This window comes from Lepidochelys kempii, chromosome 3 (genome assembly GCF_965140265.1).
Source record: "Lepidochelys kempii isolate rLepKem1 chromosome 3, rLepKem1.hap2, whole genome shotgun sequence".
NCBI lineage: Eukaryota > Metazoa > Chordata > Testudines > Cheloniidae > Lepidochelys > Lepidochelys kempii.
This window is the reverse complement of record NC_133258.1, coordinates 59,329,301-59,349,915: the sequence shown is the minus strand read 5'-3', so window position 1 is coordinate 59,349,915 and position 20,615 is coordinate 59,329,301. Positions and strand designations below refer to the sequence as shown.

At 43.6% G+C, this 20,615-nt stretch overlaps 1 protein-coding gene and 1 long non-coding RNA gene across 3 annotated transcripts in view; one reads left to right on the top strand and one right to left on the bottom strand.

Moving 5' to 3' along the window:
• LOC140908714 (uncharacterized) overlaps positions 1-15,728 on the bottom strand; it is a 30,187-nt gene extending 14,459 nt beyond the window's left edge. The window contains exons 1-3 of one of the 2 annotated variants that reach the window (XR_012157969.1): positions 15,487-15,728; positions 6,732-6,884; positions 340-1,345 (exon numbers count right to left, since the gene is read on the bottom strand). This is a non-coding gene — a long non-coding RNA (uncharacterized lncRNA). The remainder of the gene's footprint in view (positions 1-339; positions 1,346-6,731; positions 6,885-15,486) is intronic. The other variant, XR_012157968.1, reaches the window with a different exon arrangement.
• Positions 15,729-15,740: 12 nt separating this feature from the next.
• On the top strand, positions 15,741-20,567 carry COX7A2 (cytochrome c oxidase subunit 7A2). The gene is made up of 4 exons (XM_073336481.1): positions 15,741-15,848; positions 17,771-17,860; positions 19,341-19,425; positions 20,349-20,567. The coding sequence occupies exons 1-4, from the start codon at positions 15,831-15,833 to the stop codon at positions 20,405-20,407; spliced, it is 252 nt and encodes an 83-aa protein (XP_073192582.1). The 5' UTR covers positions 15,741-15,830; the 3' UTR covers positions 20,408-20,567.
• Positions 20,568-20,615: the final 48 nt, after the last annotated feature.

Sequence of the window (20,615 nt, the reverse complement as noted above, 5' to 3'; positions counted from 1 at the left end):
TCTTTGGAGGTCTTCTTAACTAAGTGGATCAGGTGAGGTACTTTTTGCTCTTCTTGTCAGAGTTAAGAAAGAGATTTCCCTTTGTTTGAAGTAAATTCACTGCTGTACGTTCTCAGTCTGAGGACCCAAATTAAAAAGTAAAACTTACATACCATAGTAAAGGAAAGACAACTTGAATAACATGAAAGCATATAATGCAAAGCTACAACAAACCTTGGTGAGTAGGTAAAAGGCCTTGGTTCAGACTCTATTAGTAATCTCATAGAGGGTTCAGATATGTTCTTTCTATAAGTAAAAGCTCCTAGTTTCACTTCAGCAAGTAGCTTCTGTGGTTCTTACCTTGTTTCTCTTGCAGGTTGTCAGCATGCAGCCTGTTTATAGGTTTAATTCCAGTGTCCCTGATTGACCCTTCCCTGGGCAATGTCAGTCTCCAGGATGTTAGTGTGTTTCTCTGGAGTCCTTCCACTTATACTTGGATGTGAGCAGGTGTGACCTTGTTCATTATATCAGGCACCCTACACAATGGTATTGGCAGAAGTGTCCTCTCAGAATGTCTGTTCCTCATTTAACTACCATTGCACATTTTCTAAATTCCTCTAATTTTGGCATAGCTGAGACAGTGCACCCAGTGCAGGGGAGTAGTGAGTTTCCTTGAAGTTCGTTGTTGACATGAAAGTCCGCTTATGAACCAGAATCTTCCCTTGAAAGAATATTTGGAGAGACTGTGAGGCCTCTCTCTCCTTTTGCTCCTGTTCTCCAAACAAGTTCTCTATGTTGTAATATCAGGTCCTTAAGCTCTCTCTGGATCTCTTGTTAAAGCCCACTTATTTGTAACCAAGCAGATTTATGGGCAGCCATCCAATTTCAAGCAGTGATCCTATAAGTATCTCCCACATCAGAAGTTACTTGAACCTTGGGTGAGTTGGGAGCTGCTAACCCTACTTGTTTGACCCACCGCTCTGTATTACCAACTTCAAACTTGGAGGCCCTGAGTGTCAAAAGCCAATGAATGGCATGAGCCTTTTAGGAGGGGGAAGAGACAGAGTATGTGGCACTGGTACTAAGTCTTGGCCTGGAGTACTCTTGCCCAATTTTGGTTTTAGCTCTGTGAGTTTATCTTTAGAAGCATGGAAGGCCAGCCTCAGGCTCACTATTCAGGAGTCTCCTTGGGGAGAAGCAGATGCATGTATTAGCAGCAAGTGACATCTGCATACACTAATATATCCCTACATAATTTGGCTCACGAAGGCAGATACTACAATGAGCATTATTATTAGTATTTGGCATTGTTCAGCTGCAATGAGAGGATGTAAATCTGCTAACTGGTCTTCCTTGGCTGCTATACCTGCAACAGAAAAAAGAAAAGGGTAACTGGATACATAGTGTGCTGGCCCAGAGACCACTTCTGCTGAGATAAATGACTACCAGAGAGAGGTGCTATGCCCCACAATGCAGGATTGTGGAGCCCATGTAGAGCAGGCCTAAGAGTGCCTAACCAAACTTGAGGCACTAGTGTCTTCAATGCTTGTTTTCCAAAGAACAGCTCACAACTGTACTGTACTTTCTATTTTCGTAAGTCAAAATTGGGGGCACCAGGAAGAGCCTCTGATCTGTAGAGGCCCTATAACAAATACATGCCAGAAATTGGAAACTTGCGCGGCTGGTCCCATAGAACCATGAGGGATTTTACATAGCTGATAACTGGAGGCTGATGTATCTCAGGTATATTTAATGTACCCCTTGCAATATCTCTGGGTGGATTAAGGGGCCACCTCAACTCATGCCTCTCTACACTGAAGATGCTGCAGTGACTTCTGTGGGTGTATTCAGAATAAATTAGAGGTTCAAATATGTGGTGAAGTTTTTCAAAGACTAATTTATACCACCTCATTAAAATCACACTCGAAAGAAAATATTACAGTCCTTTTGAGCTTCTGTACTGCTTTAAACAGGGGTAAAAGATCAAATACAAAAGAACTGCAGTCCATTTCACAGAAACATATTAAGTGAAAGCAAGAGACAGAAGTTCGATGTAACGAATAGGTGGAAATTCTCTAGCAAAAGTGAAGAAATAACCACTGTTGCCAAAAGTCTCATTGCATTCTTCCCCCACCCTTACAAAAGTGCCTGTGCTCTGACTTGTAGAGACCATCTTCAGGGATGAGGAAAACAGTTTGATCTCCAAGCTCATTTTATCCTTGGCCTCTATCCTGTAACAAAGTTGCCAAATGTGGTGGTATCATTTTGTAAGAGGGAACCACTTTCTGCTGGAATTGTACAAGTAAACTGTTCAAATGCAGAGCATTCTATAGCTCCCAGGGAGCAATAAATGAAGATTCCACTCCACTGTGCTATAAATGCACTTCTGTTGCACCTTACCAGAGTGTGCTAGTGTAAGGGTGATTGTTTTGGTAGAATAGGAACTGGCCTGAGATAAATTACCACCTTATCCATCATCTGGTTTTGTTTGGAGCCATATTTAAATGTGACCTCTGTCCCTTGTCTCCTAGTTAAACACAATGTAACCTGTGCTTAAAAACTATATTGTAAAAGGTGATGTCTCATCCATCATTTGAGATTAGGATAATTGCTGATGCAAAACCTGCTATGGCAGTTTGATACAATCTGATCCTTCTTTATAGTTTTATTTTCTAACCAATGAGAATGAAACTAAATAAGTGGGCGTAAAAGGCTGAGTGAATAATTACCTGAATCTAAGAAGCATTTTTGCAAAATGAATGGCTTGAAATTACTACATCAGATTTTCAAGGAACACCTTAATTGCTCTGAGACAAAACCGTGGGGATTGTAGTTGACAAACCCTAGTTTCTGTTGAAAGGATGCCAGGAAACAAAAGAAATGGCCTTTGAATATCTGTGAAGGTGGAGAAACAGCTGGTTTTTTTGGATGTAAGTGAGCAGGCTGCATGGTATTGCAACTAAATTGGTTCTGCTCAACTTTTACATGCTAAGTTGGTGAAATATTTTAAATAAGATGGTGTTCTCAGTGGGTCACAGCTGAGAATGCCAAATTCACGACAAACTGCTGAGAAATGGGGCAGACTCACCCCAAACTGGTGGTGGGTTCTATCATTATACCATATAAAGCCAGTAACAAAAGGAAACTTCTCTATCACCACACTGGTTAACAAGAAGCCAAAAACAGTCTCCTTAGGCATTCCAGCCCTTGGCTCACCCCTCAGACACTGGACTTTCTGATGAGTGGTTACTGAAAACCAATGTACTTGGATAGAGAGTTCTTCCAATCCCAAGAAATCAGTCACTTAACCAGGTGTGTATATATATATATATATATACACACACAGATCTGACCCCATAATCATGCTGATGCCAATCCTAAAAACTAAAGGTTTTGTAAAAGAAAAGAGTTATAAATGGTTAATAGATCATTATAAGTTATACATACAAGTGATTTCAAAATTCTTATATCTGGTTTGAAGCAGTAATTGAATAACCTGCTAACTTGCAAAAGTCTCTCTGGAATTACCCAAACAGATTGGAGGTCATCAGTCCTTGTTTAAAGCTTCCTTGTTAGAAATCCATTTCTGAGAAATGAAGCATGAAATAAAGACAAAATGGAGATATTTCAGGGGTCCTTTTATATCCTCTACCATGTGCATGGAATGTGGCTGTCCCAAACAAAGCCCACAGCCCAGGTGCATGGAAAATTACTGGCCCAAGGTGGAGTCCAGGGTCAAATGAGCATACCACATGCCCTTCCATGCTTTGATGACTCACAGTGGCAGCCAAACCCATATTTTTTCTGAGGCATCCACAGGAAAGGCTTAGTGAGTGAAATCAATTTCTTCAATGACCCATTATGAGCTGAGTGCCCTTAATGGGCCATCAGCACATAACTGTCTAGCCCTAGTATAAATTTATCACGGAGCTGTTACCCAGAAATACAACATGTGTAAGATACCAGTATATAGCCAATATTCATAACTTCAGCTACAAAGATGATTCATGCATATAAACAGTATAAGCATACTTAGCAAATCATAACTTTTCCATTAACACTTTACATGGCATACTTTGTACAAGATTTGTTGCAATTGTATAATAGTGGCAATATCAATTATATAAATGGTCATACTCAATCATACAGCATAACAGATGGGCACAGTGGAACAGCAACCTGATTTCAGTAGTTCTCTAATGAAAAGTGGGAAGGAGGAAGAGATTTGGAGTGCAAGAATCTTAGAACAAAGAGAAGCTATGAGATTGCTACCAGTCTTGCGCATGAGGCTCTAAGATTAAAAAGTTTGACTTCACAAACAATAGGTGCTTGTAAATTTGGGGACAGACCCTTGATGCCCCTTCTAGTTACTTTCTGCTGCTCAGGAAGTGTCCTAAAAAGGGGAAATCTGTGGAACATGTGGGTGGCATAAAACCTTTTTGCCACTGTTTTCCTCTCCCCAGGCTTATGGAGCAGAAGTTCTTTGGATAGTGTCCCTCTGGGTGCTCCCCAGGTGCCTTTGTTCAAAGATTTTCGCTAGCAGTGCCTGTTTGGCCTGCATATGTGCTCTAAACATCCTCATGCCCCATACCAAGGTTATATGGGGTTGTGCAGGCAAACTGCCTTCAGTTCTTTCTCAATGGCCTTTGGCCTGAGATGGAACTTCAGGCATCCTCGCTTCACTTATCCCTAGCATACGTTAGATAGATAGTTGTTGGGGTTTGTTGTTTCCCCTTTGTTTTTTCCTACACCTCCCCCCCAAGACGTTCTTGTTAAACCCTGGATTTGTGCTGGAAATGGCCCACCTCGATTATCATACACATTGTAAGGAGAGTGATCACTTTAGATAAGCTATTACCAGCAGGAGAGTGGGGTGGGGGGAGAGAAAACCTTTTGTAGTGGTAAACACCCATTTTTTCATGGTTTGTGTGTATAAAAAGATCTTCTGTACTTTCCACAGTATGCATCCGATGAAGTGAGCTGTAGCTCACAGAAGCTTATGCTCAAATAATTTGGTTAGTCTCTAAGGTGCCACAAGTACTCCTTTTCTTTTTGCGAATACAGACTAACACGGCTGTTACTCTGAAACCTCTAGTTTCTATAGTTCTCTAGCAGGCTGACAAGCCTCCTCGCAGCAATCATCACCAGGGCTTTCCTCTGAGGGAGAATAGGCTATGCAAATAGCCTGTAGACCTTTGCTTCACACTTATCTTCTATTTCCTATGCATACCCAAGTAAACTAGTTACACTCATTCACATAAGGCAATTAGCTGATCCTTCATTATAACAGAGATAGTTAAACTGAGGATAATATAAATTACTATTAATTTCCTGCAGTATCTCACATCTTTGTTCTTAAAGTTAACTGATCATATTTGCATACATAATATCAGGTAATTAAGACATGAAAGGGAATTAGCATCTAAAAGATAATTTGGTTACATTGTTAAACTTCTAACAGGATATAGGTAAACACAGTCAAATATACATAGCAACTATTCTTTGTTTCTAATACTACAAATGAATGGGTTAATGATGCTGGTCTAGTACATCTCTTTGAAATTCACATGAGTGAATTGTCCTGATACAATTGTAATGCCTCTTGTTAAGTTGTTATGGGTAATACACAGGTTGGCTGGTCTGCCCATGTCACAGGTATTCCCAAAGAGCAAGGTGGTTGTAGCTGCCCACCTATGTCAACTAGAGATAATGATCTTTCCCTATCTCGACAAGGTCCTATTGGCAGTACAAATGGCAGTATAGGCCTCTGACTCAACCTTGAAAAGTCGATTTTGACTCCAGTATAGCAGATATATTTCACAGAAACTTCTCTGGATGTTGTGACAGCAAGGGCTTAATTACTTATGGACAAGTTAGTGATCCTAAGAAATCTCATTTCAAAAATTCAGATAAGTCCTCAAACCTCAGCAAGACATTGTCTCCAATTACTATGTCATGTGGCAGCTTGCACTTTAATAACTCAATATGCCAAGTTACATCTTCAATGACTCCAGGGATTGCCCAGGATGGTTTATGTACTGAACAAGCACAATCTGGACAAGCAGGTGTATGTTTCCCATCAGGTTCTGGAGTCACTTAATTGGTAGAAGGACCCCTCCATTCAGGCTTTCATCCAGGCTCCTCCTACCATTGTTATAACATCAGATACGTCCCTCTTGGAATGATGGGGGAGCATCTGGGATCACACACCATCCAGGGCAAATAGTGTCCCAAAAGCATCTTCTTCACATCAACCTTTTAGAACTGAGAGCAGTCAATAATTCTTTCATTCATTTACTTTCCTTGATCAGAGTCAAATCTCATGAGACACAATGGGGCTTGCATGTTCCACATCAGTCATCAGGGTGGTGCTCACTCTTCCTCATTTTGTGCCAAAGCAATAAAACTCTGGAAATAGTCATCTCCGCTTCCTACCTCCCTGGTACACCGAATACCATGGCCAACAACCTCTGCAGACATTTCTCCCAGAATTATGAATGGTAATTTTGGGGTTTCCAGATGTGGATCTTTTTGCAATTGCCGCAAACACAAAGTGCAAGAAATTTTGCTCCAGAGTGGAACTAGACCCTCAGTCACCCAAGGATGCCTTCCTTATTTCATGGACAATGGGTCTTCTTTATACACATCTACCAACACTGTTACTTTTGGAAGTACTGAACAAGATCAAGCAGGAGAGGGCCAAAGTCATTTTAATTGCAGTGACCTGGCCAAGACAAGTTTGGTATCCTTACCTCATTTGGCTTGCTTCTTGTCCACCACTGAGACTTCCAACTGGTTTTCATCTGTTGTCTCAGAATACCAGTCAGGTGCATCACCCTAATCTGGAAATACTGCAACTTCAGGCATGGGTCCTCGATGATTCTTGAGAGATTCCCTGTTCAACACTGGTGAAACAGGTTTTGTTAAACAGTAGAAAAGCATCTACACAACATATTTACGTTAAGAAATGGAAGATCTTTCCTCTCCAGTGTACCAGTTGACAAGTTTCTCCTGTTCGTTCTCTTTCCACCATCCTAGACTACCCATTAGAACTGAAAAGATTAGGCCTTACTATTAGTTCCTTTAAGGTTCTCTTGGTGGCTATAACAGCGGTTCATTCACCTGTCAAAGGCTTTTTGGTTTTTACCTACCCCACAATGTCAACACTCCTCAGAGGACTGACTAATCTTCTTCCACAGCTTAGAAAATCTATTCCAATACAGGACTTGAACATTGTCCTTAATTGCTTTATGAAAAACTTTGAACCATTAACCACATGCTTGTTGTTTCATCTAACCATGAAAACAGCTTTCTTGGTGGCCATCACATCTGCCAGGAATATAGGAGAACTGGGGATTTTAATGGCAGATTCCCACCCCTTTATGGTATTTTTCAAGGAAAAGATCACATTAGAACCACATTGTAAGTGTCTATCTAAGGTGTCTTCTGAATTTCATATTAATCAGACCATTTGTTTTACAGTTTTTTCCCCAAAACACCACCGGCGTAGGCAGGAAGCTGCCTTTCAGACTTTGGATGTCAGAAGGGCATTAGCCTTCTATCTGTACAGAATCAAACAATTCAAAAAGTCTCCCAGACTGTTTATTTCAATTATGGACAGATCCAAATCTCCACTCAAAATACAGTCAAGGTGGATTTCAGGATGTATTATCTCATATTACAAGTCTGCCAATATTCAACCTCCTCCTAGCTAGCCCATTCTACATGGTCTCCTTCTACTTCTGTGGCATTACTTAAGGATGTTCCAGTTGCAGAAACTTACAGAGTTGCAATCTGGATGTCAGTGCATACTTTCTCCAAGCACTGTGCTTTGGTTCATGCCTCTAGATCAGATGCTGCAATGCAGTTCTGTCTTCAATGTTAGACACTTCTACAAAGCCCCCTTCTCCCTGTGGGAATGCTGCTTGAGAGTCACCTGCTGTGGACTGACATAGGACATTATTCGAAGAAGAAGAGGTTACTCACTTTGTGCAGTAACTGGAGTTACTGGAGATATGTCCCCCTATGTGTACTTCATTACCCACCCTCCTTCCCCTATGCTTGAGAGTTCCCTCTGTGGGACTTTGTGACAGAGAAGGAACAAAGGATGATTTGCCCATGCAGCCCAAGTATAGGGAATGAGGATGTGTATGGAGCATGCACAGGTTAAACGGGCACTGTTACCAAAAATCTCTGATCAAAGGCACATGGGAGCTCATGTGCACCTGAAGTGGAGCACCCATAGGGGGACACATCTCAAAAAAAAAAATTCCAGTTACTGCACAACCTCTTATTTTCCAATAACCTGAATAAATCTAATATTTTTTGTTTATCCATTTTATTTTGTCTTCTATGTTGTAAGCTTTTGTTCTTGTAAACAGTGTTGTTACATGATGAAGCACAGTGAAGGAAAATTGTTATAATTAAGGGTATCACTTCTTACAGGATCTCTTAGAAGCATATTACCCATGTGACCTAGTCTGTTTAGCGACGTAAGGGCATATTGTCTTAAATTTAGCCTCAGACTTGTCCCTGTAAGGCAATGGTTCCCAACCTCTTCCCAACAGAATGGTGTGTTCTGTTCAAAATATGCTGTGATGGAGAGAAGTTGTAAATAGATAGCATGCCTCAAAAAGAATAACAATCATGCAGGTCCAGATTTGTTTGGGGTGGTAGCAGCTTTTACATGGCAAGCTGAAAATGTCAGTGATTCACCTGAAAATATTGAAGCAAGGATTCCAACAGGAATCTGTTCTTGGCCCAATTCTATTCAGAACCTTTCACAATGGAACAGAACATAAAATAATTGCTGGTCAAATTTGCAGATAACACAAATTGGTTGAGTGGTAAATAATAAGAATAGGTTGGTTCTACAGAGTGATTTAGTCAGCTGGACTCTTTTGAACAACATATTTTGATGCAGCCAAATGCAAGGCCATATTGCGACAGACATGGAGCTGATATGTCATCATTTTGATGAATACTGTATGCAATCTAGTCTTTGAGAAACTAAAATGATCAGTATTGCCAATCCCAAAGGTTCAATAATCATGAGTCAGACCCACAAAAAAAAAAGATTAAAAAAATACAGTTTGGTTTGTTTTGATTTTTGAACTCTCCTTGTCATGTGTGTGTGTGAGAGAGAGAGAGAATTTGTGTTATGCTCCTAAATTTATTAAGATGATTTTGGTATTAGCTCTCCCACCACATCTGCCCAGCCTCCCCTCTGCTATTCCAGCACACATTAGCTCTGCTCATTCTCCCCCACCCCCAAAAGGCTTTATTAGAAATGTTTAAGATACAGTGTTGCACACTCTTGACATGCTCTGCTCATTCTGAGTAGTGAAGTAGCCCTCTAGTGGCTTTGATAGCATATGCATCCCACAGATCAAATTTTAAGGTTTCAGAGTAGCAGCCGTGTTAGTCTGTGTCATAAATATAAAGGGAAGGGTAAACACCTTGAAAATCCCTCCTGGCCAGAGGAAAAACCCATTCACCTGTAAAGGGTTAAGAAGCTAGGATAACCTCAATGTTCTCAGCCACCCCAGGACTGACTGAAGGGGCATACCACTCCACTGACACAGGTAATGCTCACCCAATTAAAGTCCAACCGGGTGTCTCCTCAAGCTAAAACTGCTATAGAATGGGAGATCCAGGATATGTTACAGACGGGTGTAATCCGCCCCTCTGGCAGTGCATGGGCATCTCCAGTGGTTCTAGTTCCCAAACCAGATGGGAAAATACGTTTTTGCGTGGACTACCGTAAGCTAAATGCTGTAACTCGCCCCAACAACTATCCAATGCCAAGCACAGATGAACTATTAGAGAAACTGGGACGGGCCCAGTGCAACTCTACCTTGGACTTAACCAAGGGGTACTGGCAGGTACCGCTAGATGAATCCGCCAAGGAAAGGTCAGCCTTCACCACACGTCGGGCTGTATGAATTTAATGTACTCCCTTTCGGGCTGCGGAATGCACCTGCCACCTTCCGAAGACTTGTAGATGGTCTCCTGGCGGGATTAGGAGAATATGCAGTCGCCTACCTTGACGATGTGGCCATATTTTCGGATTCCTGGGCAGAACACCTGGAAAATCTACGAAAAGTCTTTGAGCGCATAAGGGAGGCAGGACTAACTGTTAAGGCTAAGAAGTGTCAAATAGGCCTAAACAGAGTGACTTACCTTGGACACCAGTTGGGTCAAGGAACTATCAACCCCCTACAGGCCAAAGTGGATGCTATTCAAAAGTGGCCTGTCCCAAAGTCAAAGAAACAGGTTCAATCCTTCTTAGGCTTGGCCATTTATCACAGACGATTTGTACCGCAATACAGCCAAATCGCCACCCTACTGACAGACCTAACCAAAAAGAAACAGCCAAATGCCGTTCAGTGGACCAAAGAGCGTCAGAAGGCCTTTAACCAGCTTAAAGCGACACTCATGTCTGACCCTGTACTAAGGGCCCCAGACTTTGACAAACCGTTCCTAGTATCCACAGATGAGTCCAAGCGTGGTGTGGGAGCAGTTTTAATGCAGGAAGGACTGGATCAAGAATTGCACCTTGTAGCGTTTCTCAGCAAGAAGCTGTCTGAGAGGGAAAGCAACTGGTCAGTCAGTGAAAAAGAATGTTATGCCATTGTCTACACTCTGGAAAAGCTATGCCTGTATGTTTGGGGACGGCGTTTCCACCTGCAAACCGACCATGCTGCGCTACAGTGGCTTCATACCGCCACGGGAAATAACAAAAAACTTATTTGGTGGAGTTTAGCTCTCCAAGATTTTGATTTCGACATCCAACACATCTCAGGAGCTTCTAACAAGTGGCTGATGCACTCTCCCGTGAAAGTTTCCCAGAATCAACTGGTTAAAATCGTCCTTGAGATGTGGAAAATATTGTTAATCTTTATATACTTGGTAGTATATTAAGAGGTGCATGTGTCTTATTAACTGTTTTCTCCTAGAGCTCCAGGAAGAAATCCCAGCCAGCGTTTCACCCTATCTGTGATTTGGGTGATTTCACCTTTAAGATCCCTCCAGGCCAGAGGAAAAACCCTTTCACCTGTAAAGGGTTAAGAAGCTAGGATAACCTCGCAGGCACCTGACCAAAATGACCAATGAGGAGACAAGATACTTTCAAAAGCTGGAGGGGGCGAGAAACAAAGGTTCTCTCTGTCTGGGTGATGCTTTTGCCGGGGACAGAATAGGAATGAAGTCTTAGAACTTAGTAAGTAATCTAGCTAGATATGCGTTAGATTCTGATTTCTTTAAATGGCTGAGAAAATAAGCTGTGCTGAATGGAATGTAGATTCCTGTTTTTGTGTCTTTTTGTAACTTAGGTTTTGTCCAGAGGGATTCTCTATATTTTGAATCTGATTACCCTGTAAGATATTTACCATCCTGATTTTACAGGGGTGATTCTTTTTACTTTTTCTTCTATTAAAATTCTTCTTTTAAGAATCTGATTGCTTTTTCATTGTTCTTAAGATCCAAGGGTTTGGGTCTGTGTTCACCGATGGAAATTGGTGAGGATTTTTATCAAGCCTTCCCCAGGAAAGGGGGTGAAAGGGTTGGGAGGATTTTGGGGAGAAAGATGTTTCCAAACGGGCTCTTTCCCAATTATATACCTGTTAGACGTTTGGTGGTGGCAGCGATAAAGTCCAAGGGCAAAAGGTAAAATAGTTTGTACCTCGGGGAAGTTTTAACCTAAGCTGGTAAAAGTAAGTTTAGGTGGTTTTCATGCAGGTCCCCACATCTGTACTCTAGAGTTCAGAGTGGGGAAGGAACCTTGACAGTCAGTATCTGTAAAAAGACAAGGAGTATTGTGGCACCTTAGAGACTAACAAATTTATTTGAGCATAAGCTTTTGTGAGCTACAGCTCACTTCATCGGATGCCTTTACATGTCTAAAATTGTTCAGCACCTATATTTTCAGACTAAAAGTCCCCTAGGCACATAAGTTTCTGCTTCTGGGCACAGAATCATAAGACTGGAAGGGACCTCAATAGGTAATCTAGTCCAGTCTCCTGCACTCAGGGCAGGACTAAGTAATAAGCAGACCATTCCTGACAGGTGTTTGTCTGACCCAGGAGCTTCCAAACTGTGGGCTGCAGCCCAAAGGTGGGCCACACCACATTCCGGGGTGATCCGCTAGCGCAACTGCTCCGGTCAAGCTCTTAGTAAATCTTTAACTCCACATAACTCTGTAATCTAAGTAAAAGCTATATAAAAGTAACGTTTTGAGCTGTGTATGTTGGACAGAGTACAGAAAAAACTTTATTAAAAAAACCCAACAAGCTGCAATATGTCAATTTTAATTCTTGCAAGTACAATGGTGAGTTTCCCTGCAAGATAACCTATCAACATACACACAGTATACCATTTACAACTGTAAAAAGTGGCAAGCAGTATTTCAGACTGACATGGAGTCATTTATTTTTGGGTGCACTGCAGTGTTCCCTCTAATTTTTGACAGTCCATGTGCACAAAAAATTTCTTCTGTGCAAATTATTGTGCTTCTGTCCAAATTTTTGTGCGCGCGGTGTTTCACTGTGTGCGCGGGGTTTAGGATCTGTGTGCGCGCACACACGCGCACAGCTTAGATGGAATAGTGGTGTACTGGTGGAGAAGATAAGGAAAGTCCAGACCATCAGAGCTACACCAAATGAGCCACCCCCCCAAAAAAAGAAAATAGTAAGAAAGTATGATGACACATACTTGAAGTTTGGTTTTTCCTTTACCGTATTGGATGAGTACCCCTTGTCTCAGTGTGTTATAATATAACTGTTGTTTTATATTTTTATTTACAATATTTGATTGTTTTCTAATTATCGTGTTCAAAGTTGGAGAACTATTTTGTTTTTAAATCAACAAATAATAACACAATGTGTTTTTTAACAACTTTGTAAATTTTGTTGCTTGTTGTTCAGTTTTACATATTATACAGTTATGCCTTATGGTAGGTTCGTCTAGGCCAGGGGTGGGCAAACTACGGCCCGCGGGCCCCACGCCGCTCTCAGAAGCGGCTGGCACCATGTCCCTGTGGCCCCAGGGGCCGGACGGGGGGGCAGAGGGCTCCATGCTTTGCCCTTGCCTCCAGGCACCGCACCCTGCAGCTCCCATTGGCTGGGAACAGGGAACCACAGCTAATGGGAGCTTCGGGGGAGGTACCCGGAGGCACGGCAAGGGCAACGCTCTGAGCCCTGTGCCCTCCATCCCCCAGGGGCTGCACAGGGACGTGGTTCCGGACGCTTCCCGGAACGGTGCAGTGTGGGGCCAGGGCAGGCATGCAGAGAGCCTGCCCTGGCCCCAGTATGCGCCACTGCCACCCTGGTGCTGCTTTAGGTAAGCGGCGCCGGGCTGGAGCCCGAACCGCTCCTGCACTCCGCACACCAACCCCCTTCTCTGAGCCTCCTGCTGCATCCCAACCCCCTGCCCTGAGCCCCCTGTCCCATCCTGCACCCCAACTCCCTGCCCTGAGCCCTGTCGCACCCCGTATCCCTTCTGCACCCCAACCCCCTGCCCTGAGCCTCCTCCTGCAGTCCGCTCCCCTCTTGCACCCCTGCCCTGAGCCCCCTCCTGCACCGCAACCCCCTTCCCTGAGCCCCCTCATACACCCACACCCCTCCTCTGCCCCAATCCCTTGCCCCGAGCTCCTTCCTGCACACCACACCCTCTCCCACACCCCACACTCCCTCCCACACCCCTGCCCCGGCCCTGCATAAAATTTCCCCACCCATATGTGGCCGTCAGGCCAAAAGGTTTGCCCACGCCTGGTCTAGGCTATATTTCCCTAGTTTGCTTCGGAGAAGGTTGTGAGACAGTATCAAAAGTTTTACTAAAATCAAGATATATCACATTTACTGCTTCCTCACCATCCACAAGGCTTGTTACCCTGTCAAAGAAAGCTACTAGGTTGGTCTGACATGATTTGTTCTTGACAAATCCATGTTGACTGTTACTTATCACCTTATTATCTTCTAGGACCTGGTGTCTGCAAACTGCTTAATTATTTGCTCCATTATCTTTCCAGGTACTGAAGTTAAGATAACTATTCTGTAATTCCCCAGGTTGTCCTTATTCCCCTTCTTATAGACTGACACTATATTAGCCTTCTTCCAATCCTCTGAAATCTCTCGTGTTTTCCAAGATAATCGATAATGGCTCAGATATTTCCTCAGTCATCTTGAGTATTCTAGGATGTATTTCATCAGGCCCTGGTGACTTGAAGACTGTCTAAAACTATATCTAAACTGGCAATTGAACAACAAAAATTTTCCTTTCAGACACCCCACCCTCCCCCCGAAAGACAAAAGTTTTTCTGTGACAAGCGCTAGTGTGAACAGTGCATTGTCGGCAGGAGCACTCTCCTGCTGACAATGCAAATGCCGCTTGTTGGGGATGGAAGTTTTTTTGCCGGCAGGACAGCCGACAAACAGCGGCTACATTGCATGCCTTTTACATGGCTGTTGCAACACAGCCACGTCACTAAACTCTGTGTAGTGTAGACACAACCTAAGTAATTTTTAACTTTTTCTTTCCCTAGTTTAGCTTCAGATCCTACTTCATTTTCACTGGCATTCACTACATCAGGTCAATACTAACCTTTTTGGTGAAAACTGAAACAAAAAGGTAATTTAGTGCTTCTGCCATTTCCAGTTACTGTCTTTTCTCCCTTTCGAGTAATGGCCCTACCTTGTGCATTGTTTTCCTCTTGTTTCTAATGTATTGGTATAATGTTTTCTTGTTACCCTTCACATCTCTAGCTAGTTCCCAGGGGATGCTCGACCCTGGCCCCACCTCCCCATCCACCCCTTCCCCCGCCTGCCTCTTCCCACCCCTGACCCCCTTACCCCCAGCGCCTCCACCATGCTGCTGAACATCCGATCCGCGGAATGGAGGGGGAGGCACTGACCGGCGGGGTCCTTGGTGGGCAGGAGGCACTGGGGGGAGGGGGAGGCACTGATCCGCGGGGCTGCCGGTGTGTGCTGAGCATGCAGTGTTTTTTTTCCCCACGGGTGCTCAACTCTAGTACTGTGTCCAGTTCTGGACACCACATTTCAGGAAGGATGCGGACAAACGGGAGAGTGTCCAGAGAAGAGCGACAAAAATGTTTAAAGGTCTAGAAAACACGAGGAAAGATTGGAAAACACGAGGAAAGATTGGAAAAACTGGATTTGTTTAGTCTGGAGACGAGAAGACTGAGGGGCGGCCTGATAACAGTTTTCAAGTACATAAAAGGTTGCTACAAGGAGGAGGGAGAAAAAAGCCTCTGGGAATAGGACAAGAAGCAATGGGGCTTAAATCGCAGCAAGGGCGGTTTACGTTGGCCATCAGGAAAAGCTTCCTGTCAGGGTGGCTAAGCGCTGGCATAAACCACCTAGGGAGGCGGTGGACTCTCCCTCAATGGAGACTTGTAAGAGCAGGCGGGGCAAACACCGGGAACGGGGAACCGCGGCCGCACCTGCAGACGCTCAGGTAAACAAAGCCGCCCGTGGCCCGCCAGCGGCTCACCCTGAACAAGCCGGGAACCGAGCTGGGGAACCCCGGCGAGCCGATGGGCCTTCGGGACTCAGCCGCCGCAGGGAACGCCCCGCCCCGCTACCATAGACTCCGCATTGCGCAGGCGTCGGAGCCCGGAGGCCACACCGACGGGGGCGGGGCTTCCGGCGGGAGGGCGGGTACCACATGACTAGCGACGCTCTAGGAGTTTAATAGAGCCGCTCTAGCCACCTCCCCGTCCTCTCTATAGGAGGCTGTGCGTTTGCGTAGGAGCGGGCTGCGGCCGGCCCCAGCCGAGCGATTTCCGCTTCCGGTGTCCTTGTTTCCCGGTGCGAGGTGAAGGGACCAGAGCCAAGATGCTGCGGAACCTGCTGGTGAGCGCGGCCGGGCCTCCCCGGGAGCGCGGGGGCAGCTGGGCCCCGCGCGTCTCCTCTCCCCGCCGCAGCGTCCCCTGCCCCTCAGCTGCGCGGGCGGCTCCCTGGGTCTCTCCCGCCGTCCAGGCCTCGCCGCGCTGTGGGCTGCTCCTGAGGCTCCCCTGGCGGAGGGCAGCGAGCGGCCTGGCGCCCCGAGGGCTGCAGGGGAGCCCTGCCCCGCCTCCCTGACCGTGAGCGGCCCCGGGGGCCCCGCCGTTCGCCCGGCGGCGGTTGCGGCGCGCTCCGGGGGAGCCGGCGGCTCTGAGGAAGGCCCTTGCTCGGGTGCCGCAAGGTCACGCTGGCTCTTCCCTCGGCCCGTGGGGACGTCGGCTCGACGTCGCCGGCCGCGCAAAACAGCGGGAATCGCCGCAGTTGGGGCTTATGTAGGCAGCCGCAGCCTGCTGTCGCCTTTGCTTTTTTGTCCGCGGTTGCCCGTTGAGCTGAAATGAACCTTTGAGAAACAGCCTGGGTGCAGCGCTCTGCCCCGTGGTGTCACGGGCAAGATCGATTTAACGTGAATGCTTAATCCGTTATGACTCCAGTAGATACAGTTTTCAAAGGATGAATGCCTTCTGCTTAGTGGTGCTTAGGCACTGGTTTTTAAGGGTTAAATAGCCTTCGGTCTTAAAAGTGGAAGAGCATCTGTTGTCCCTTCTGCTTATGAAGGTTAGGGTTTTCTGAGGGGCTCCATTGCTATGGGATGGGTTTCCCAGGTAAATTAAATATTTAGTTGAAGGTCTGTGATGGAAAAGCTCTATCAAAAGGGAGGGAGGGTCTTGCATCTTGTTGTGAAGATGGGAAGACTCTGGACATGACTCTTTTGGAAGTTCATTCCATAGCAAGATCTTCTTTCATTATCTCAATCTGTCATATATTTAATTCTGAGCTTTGTAAGCTGCATTCTCCTGGAGGAATTTAGCCATCTAGGCAGGCTATTGGTGGGGATGCATTTTCTGGGTCAAGGTTTCAAACTGCCAACTAAGGCAGACACTGCAGTTAGAGGAAGTGTAGCAAAGAGGTGAACATTTACAGCACCCTTAAATAGCTTTGCAGCCCAAGTCAGCTGACATCGGCCAGCTGCAGGTGTTCAGTGAGGTAGACATAACCTTGGTGTCTTCTCTTTTCTTCTAGAGGTCCTATGTGTACAGTGGAGATGAGGGAATACAGGATAGATCTGAGACTTGGGGTGTATTTTGAGGGACAAGGTGCAGTTGGTATTACCATTTTTGAGCAATGTGGGAGATAAATAATTTGAGCCATTGTAGTAATGGGCTGTCACTCCATCCGTGTCATGTAAGGGGATCAGCAGTGATTTGGTTAGTTGTCAAGGCTAGAATGGTTGAGTACCTAACTCAAAAATGACTGAATGAATTTTGGTCAGACGTTGGGCTGAGATCATTTGAAAGGTGACTTTAGTAGAAAGCTATGAGCAAGATAACATTTTTGCAGTTCGTGTAGCTTTTTCTGTCAGACCTATGGTAATTAAATGAGATTCTAGGCTTGTGTAATCTTAGGACTCAGCGCAACAAAATTAAACTGATTAAGACTTGTTTTTCTTTAGTGCTGCAGCATAAGCCTAGTCTTTGGCACAGAAGAGAAGAAACAGAGAGCATGCAACTATAGCTTCTGCTTTTACCCGTTAAACAGTAATCGTTTGTTGGAGTGGAAATAAAACAAAAAACACCCTGAATCTCTTCCATAAAACTTGAGTCCTCCAGTTGACTAGTCTTAATATTATGCATTTCCCAAGTTTCGGAAAGCTAAGACCCCCTCATCATTGTAATTTTAGAAATATGTGTAAGCCGTAAATTGTTAGGAAAACTTTCACTTCAGTGTGGATAAGTATAACTAGCTTTTTAAAGTGCTATATGTTGTAATTGTAGGCTCTTCGGCAAATTTCCCAGAGGACCATAAGCACTGCTTCACGCAGACAAGCTGCGAACAGAGTTCCAGAGAAGCAGAAGCTTTTTCAGGTATTGAATAGGCACGATCAATGTGTAATTTTATCGCAAATAGAAAAGACTTTGATAGAATGTATCGATATTTTGTGCAGTTCTTTGATTCTAGCATTTAATTAGATAGTTTAGAGGAATAAGTAGAGAAGATCTGCTTTCACATTTTAAATGGGAATAACTTGGAAAACTAATATTTCAAATTGACTAAGCAGTGTTCATGTTATTGAAGTGCTCTGTACATGGAAGAAGGTGCATCTTTTGACTTGTCAACTGTTGTACAATTTGACTGCTTGAGTGATAGTGTTACATGGTTTTAAAATATATGAATTTGTTTCACTTTCTTGAACTAGCCTTCTGATGGGATAAATGAAATAGTTCCAGGTACAAAAAGTGTGTTCATAGAACAAATGAAAAGTAGAAAATGTATGGGAGAAAACAAATACTTAGGCCTCTATTCATCTGAAGAAGTGGTTTTTGACCCATGAAAGCTTATGCCGAAATAAATCTGTTAGTCTTTAAGGTGCCACCGGACTCCTTGTTGTTTTTGTAAATACTTAGGTAGTGCATGTGAAAAAGCATCACGCAGCAAATTCACTACATACTGATGTATTTCTATAGTTAAAGGATTGTGGGGTTTTTAATGCTTAGCCTGTAGCCATACCAACATAAACTTTATACATAACAAATCTCCTAAAATAGGCCAGATTGAGCCTGCTCAGAACTTGGATGGGGCAAGTCCCAGGAGAAGACTTATAGAAAGTGGTATTAGAGACTCAGAAGGAGGTATGGTTTCCACCTGAATTAATATCCCAACATAGTGGTGGAAGTAGGACTTCCTGTTAGACTGCTATCTTTTGGATGATTGGGGCATTGATTGCTTGTGGCACTCTTACAAGACGAGGAGTATCCTAGCCCAAACCTTAATTTGAGTGACTGCTCTTCCTACCTAAACTCCCATGTCATTTCAGTTGGCGAAATTCTACAATTCTCATTCTAAAGAAAACTCATCTAGGGAATTCTGGCACTAAACATTGTGCCACATTCCACTGCACAAGTGCCATCATTTGCACTGGATAAAATTCTATTAAAGTTTGCAAAGCACCTTGGGGGCTGCTTATTTTGTGGATGAAAGATGCTATATTAACATAATGTACTGATATAATAGGATGAAAGATGCTGAGATTTTCAACTTCCAAATAACCTTAACATCAGAATGTAGTATCTAACTTTTGATTCTAAAAAAAACTTGAAGGACAAGATTGACTGACTCTTAAGTTACTGACTTAAAAAATATGTGGGAACATACTGGCTAAAAAGGATTCTTCAAAAAGAATGAAAACGAACAATATTTGGAAAGAATGATATGGCTACCCAGCTCTCAAAAATAATTATTTGTAGGTCGTGTAATATTTGGTAAATTTAGAATATCTAATGAACAACTTAAACAGCATGCACATAAGATTATTCATGTTCCTATTTTTTTATTATTTTCCATTAGGAGGATAATGGAATGCCAGTGCATCTTAAGGGTGGACTAGCAGATGGTTTGCTGTATAGAACCACCATGGCTCTAACGGTTTTTGGTAAGGTTTGATAGAAAACTGTATTATTCAACAGTTATATTTCTTGTGTAACCTGAAAAGTAGTTGTCTTAAAATGTGAATGGCAAGTCGTGTGTGTGTGCACTCATGTTAAAAGCACTCCATAATAAGGCCAAGCAAAGTGTTGTTAGACGGTAAATTCAAAAAACTTTAAGCTTAGGTTGAAACTGAAACAATCTTTTGAAAGCCTGATTTAACCTGTCTGTTCATAGAATCATAGAATATCAGGGTTGGAAGGGACCCCAGAAGGTCATCTAGTCCAACCCCCTGCTCGAAGCAGGACCAATTCCCAGTTAAATCATCCCAGCCAGGGCTTTGTCAAGCCTGACCTTAAAAACCTCTAAGGAAGGAGATTCTACCACCTCCCTAGGTAACGCATTCCAGTGTTTCACCACCCTCATAGTGAAAAAGTTTTTCCTAATATCCAATCTAAACCTCCCCCACTGCAACTTGAGACCATTACTCCTCGTTCTGTCATCTGCTACCATTGAGAACAGTCTAGAGCCATCCTCTTTGGAACGCCCTTTCAGGTAGTTGAAAGCAGCTATCAAATCCCCCCTCATTCTTCTCTTCTGCAGACTAAACAATCCCAGATTGTTAGGAGTACTCACCACATAAATACAACTTCAAGTGTTTTCTTTATATAAAAAATAAAATTACCCTAAAGCTGCTCCTGAAAAGAGAAAAGGTAAAATTTCATTGGTAAAAACTTTTCAGTGCTCCAAGCGAAGCTTGAGTTGAGGCTCTAGGTAACCTCACTTGCTGTGAGGTTTAGGTCAGGTCTGTCTCTTAACTGGATCCTACATACTGCAAGAAAGTCTTTGCTTTACAAAATCTCAAACTTGCAGCTCAATTTGTATGTGTACCTTTCTGTAAACTTAATCTTTTGTCTCTTTCCATTTCAGGAACATGCTACGCTGTTTATGAGCTGTTCGTAGCTGCAATGCCCAAGAAAGTGAAATGATTCCAGTTTACAAGATGCCTCCTTAATTAACATCGTTGTCCAATTTCACGTAATTCTTCAGGGATCTTGCTTGTCCTTGTCATCAATGGTTGATTTCATGTTTGGGATCAATATTTATTGTAACATGTTAACTGCAACCAATAAAGCAGTTTTTACATGATTTTGTGGTAATCCTAAGAATCTGTCAAACACGTTCTACATACTCAGA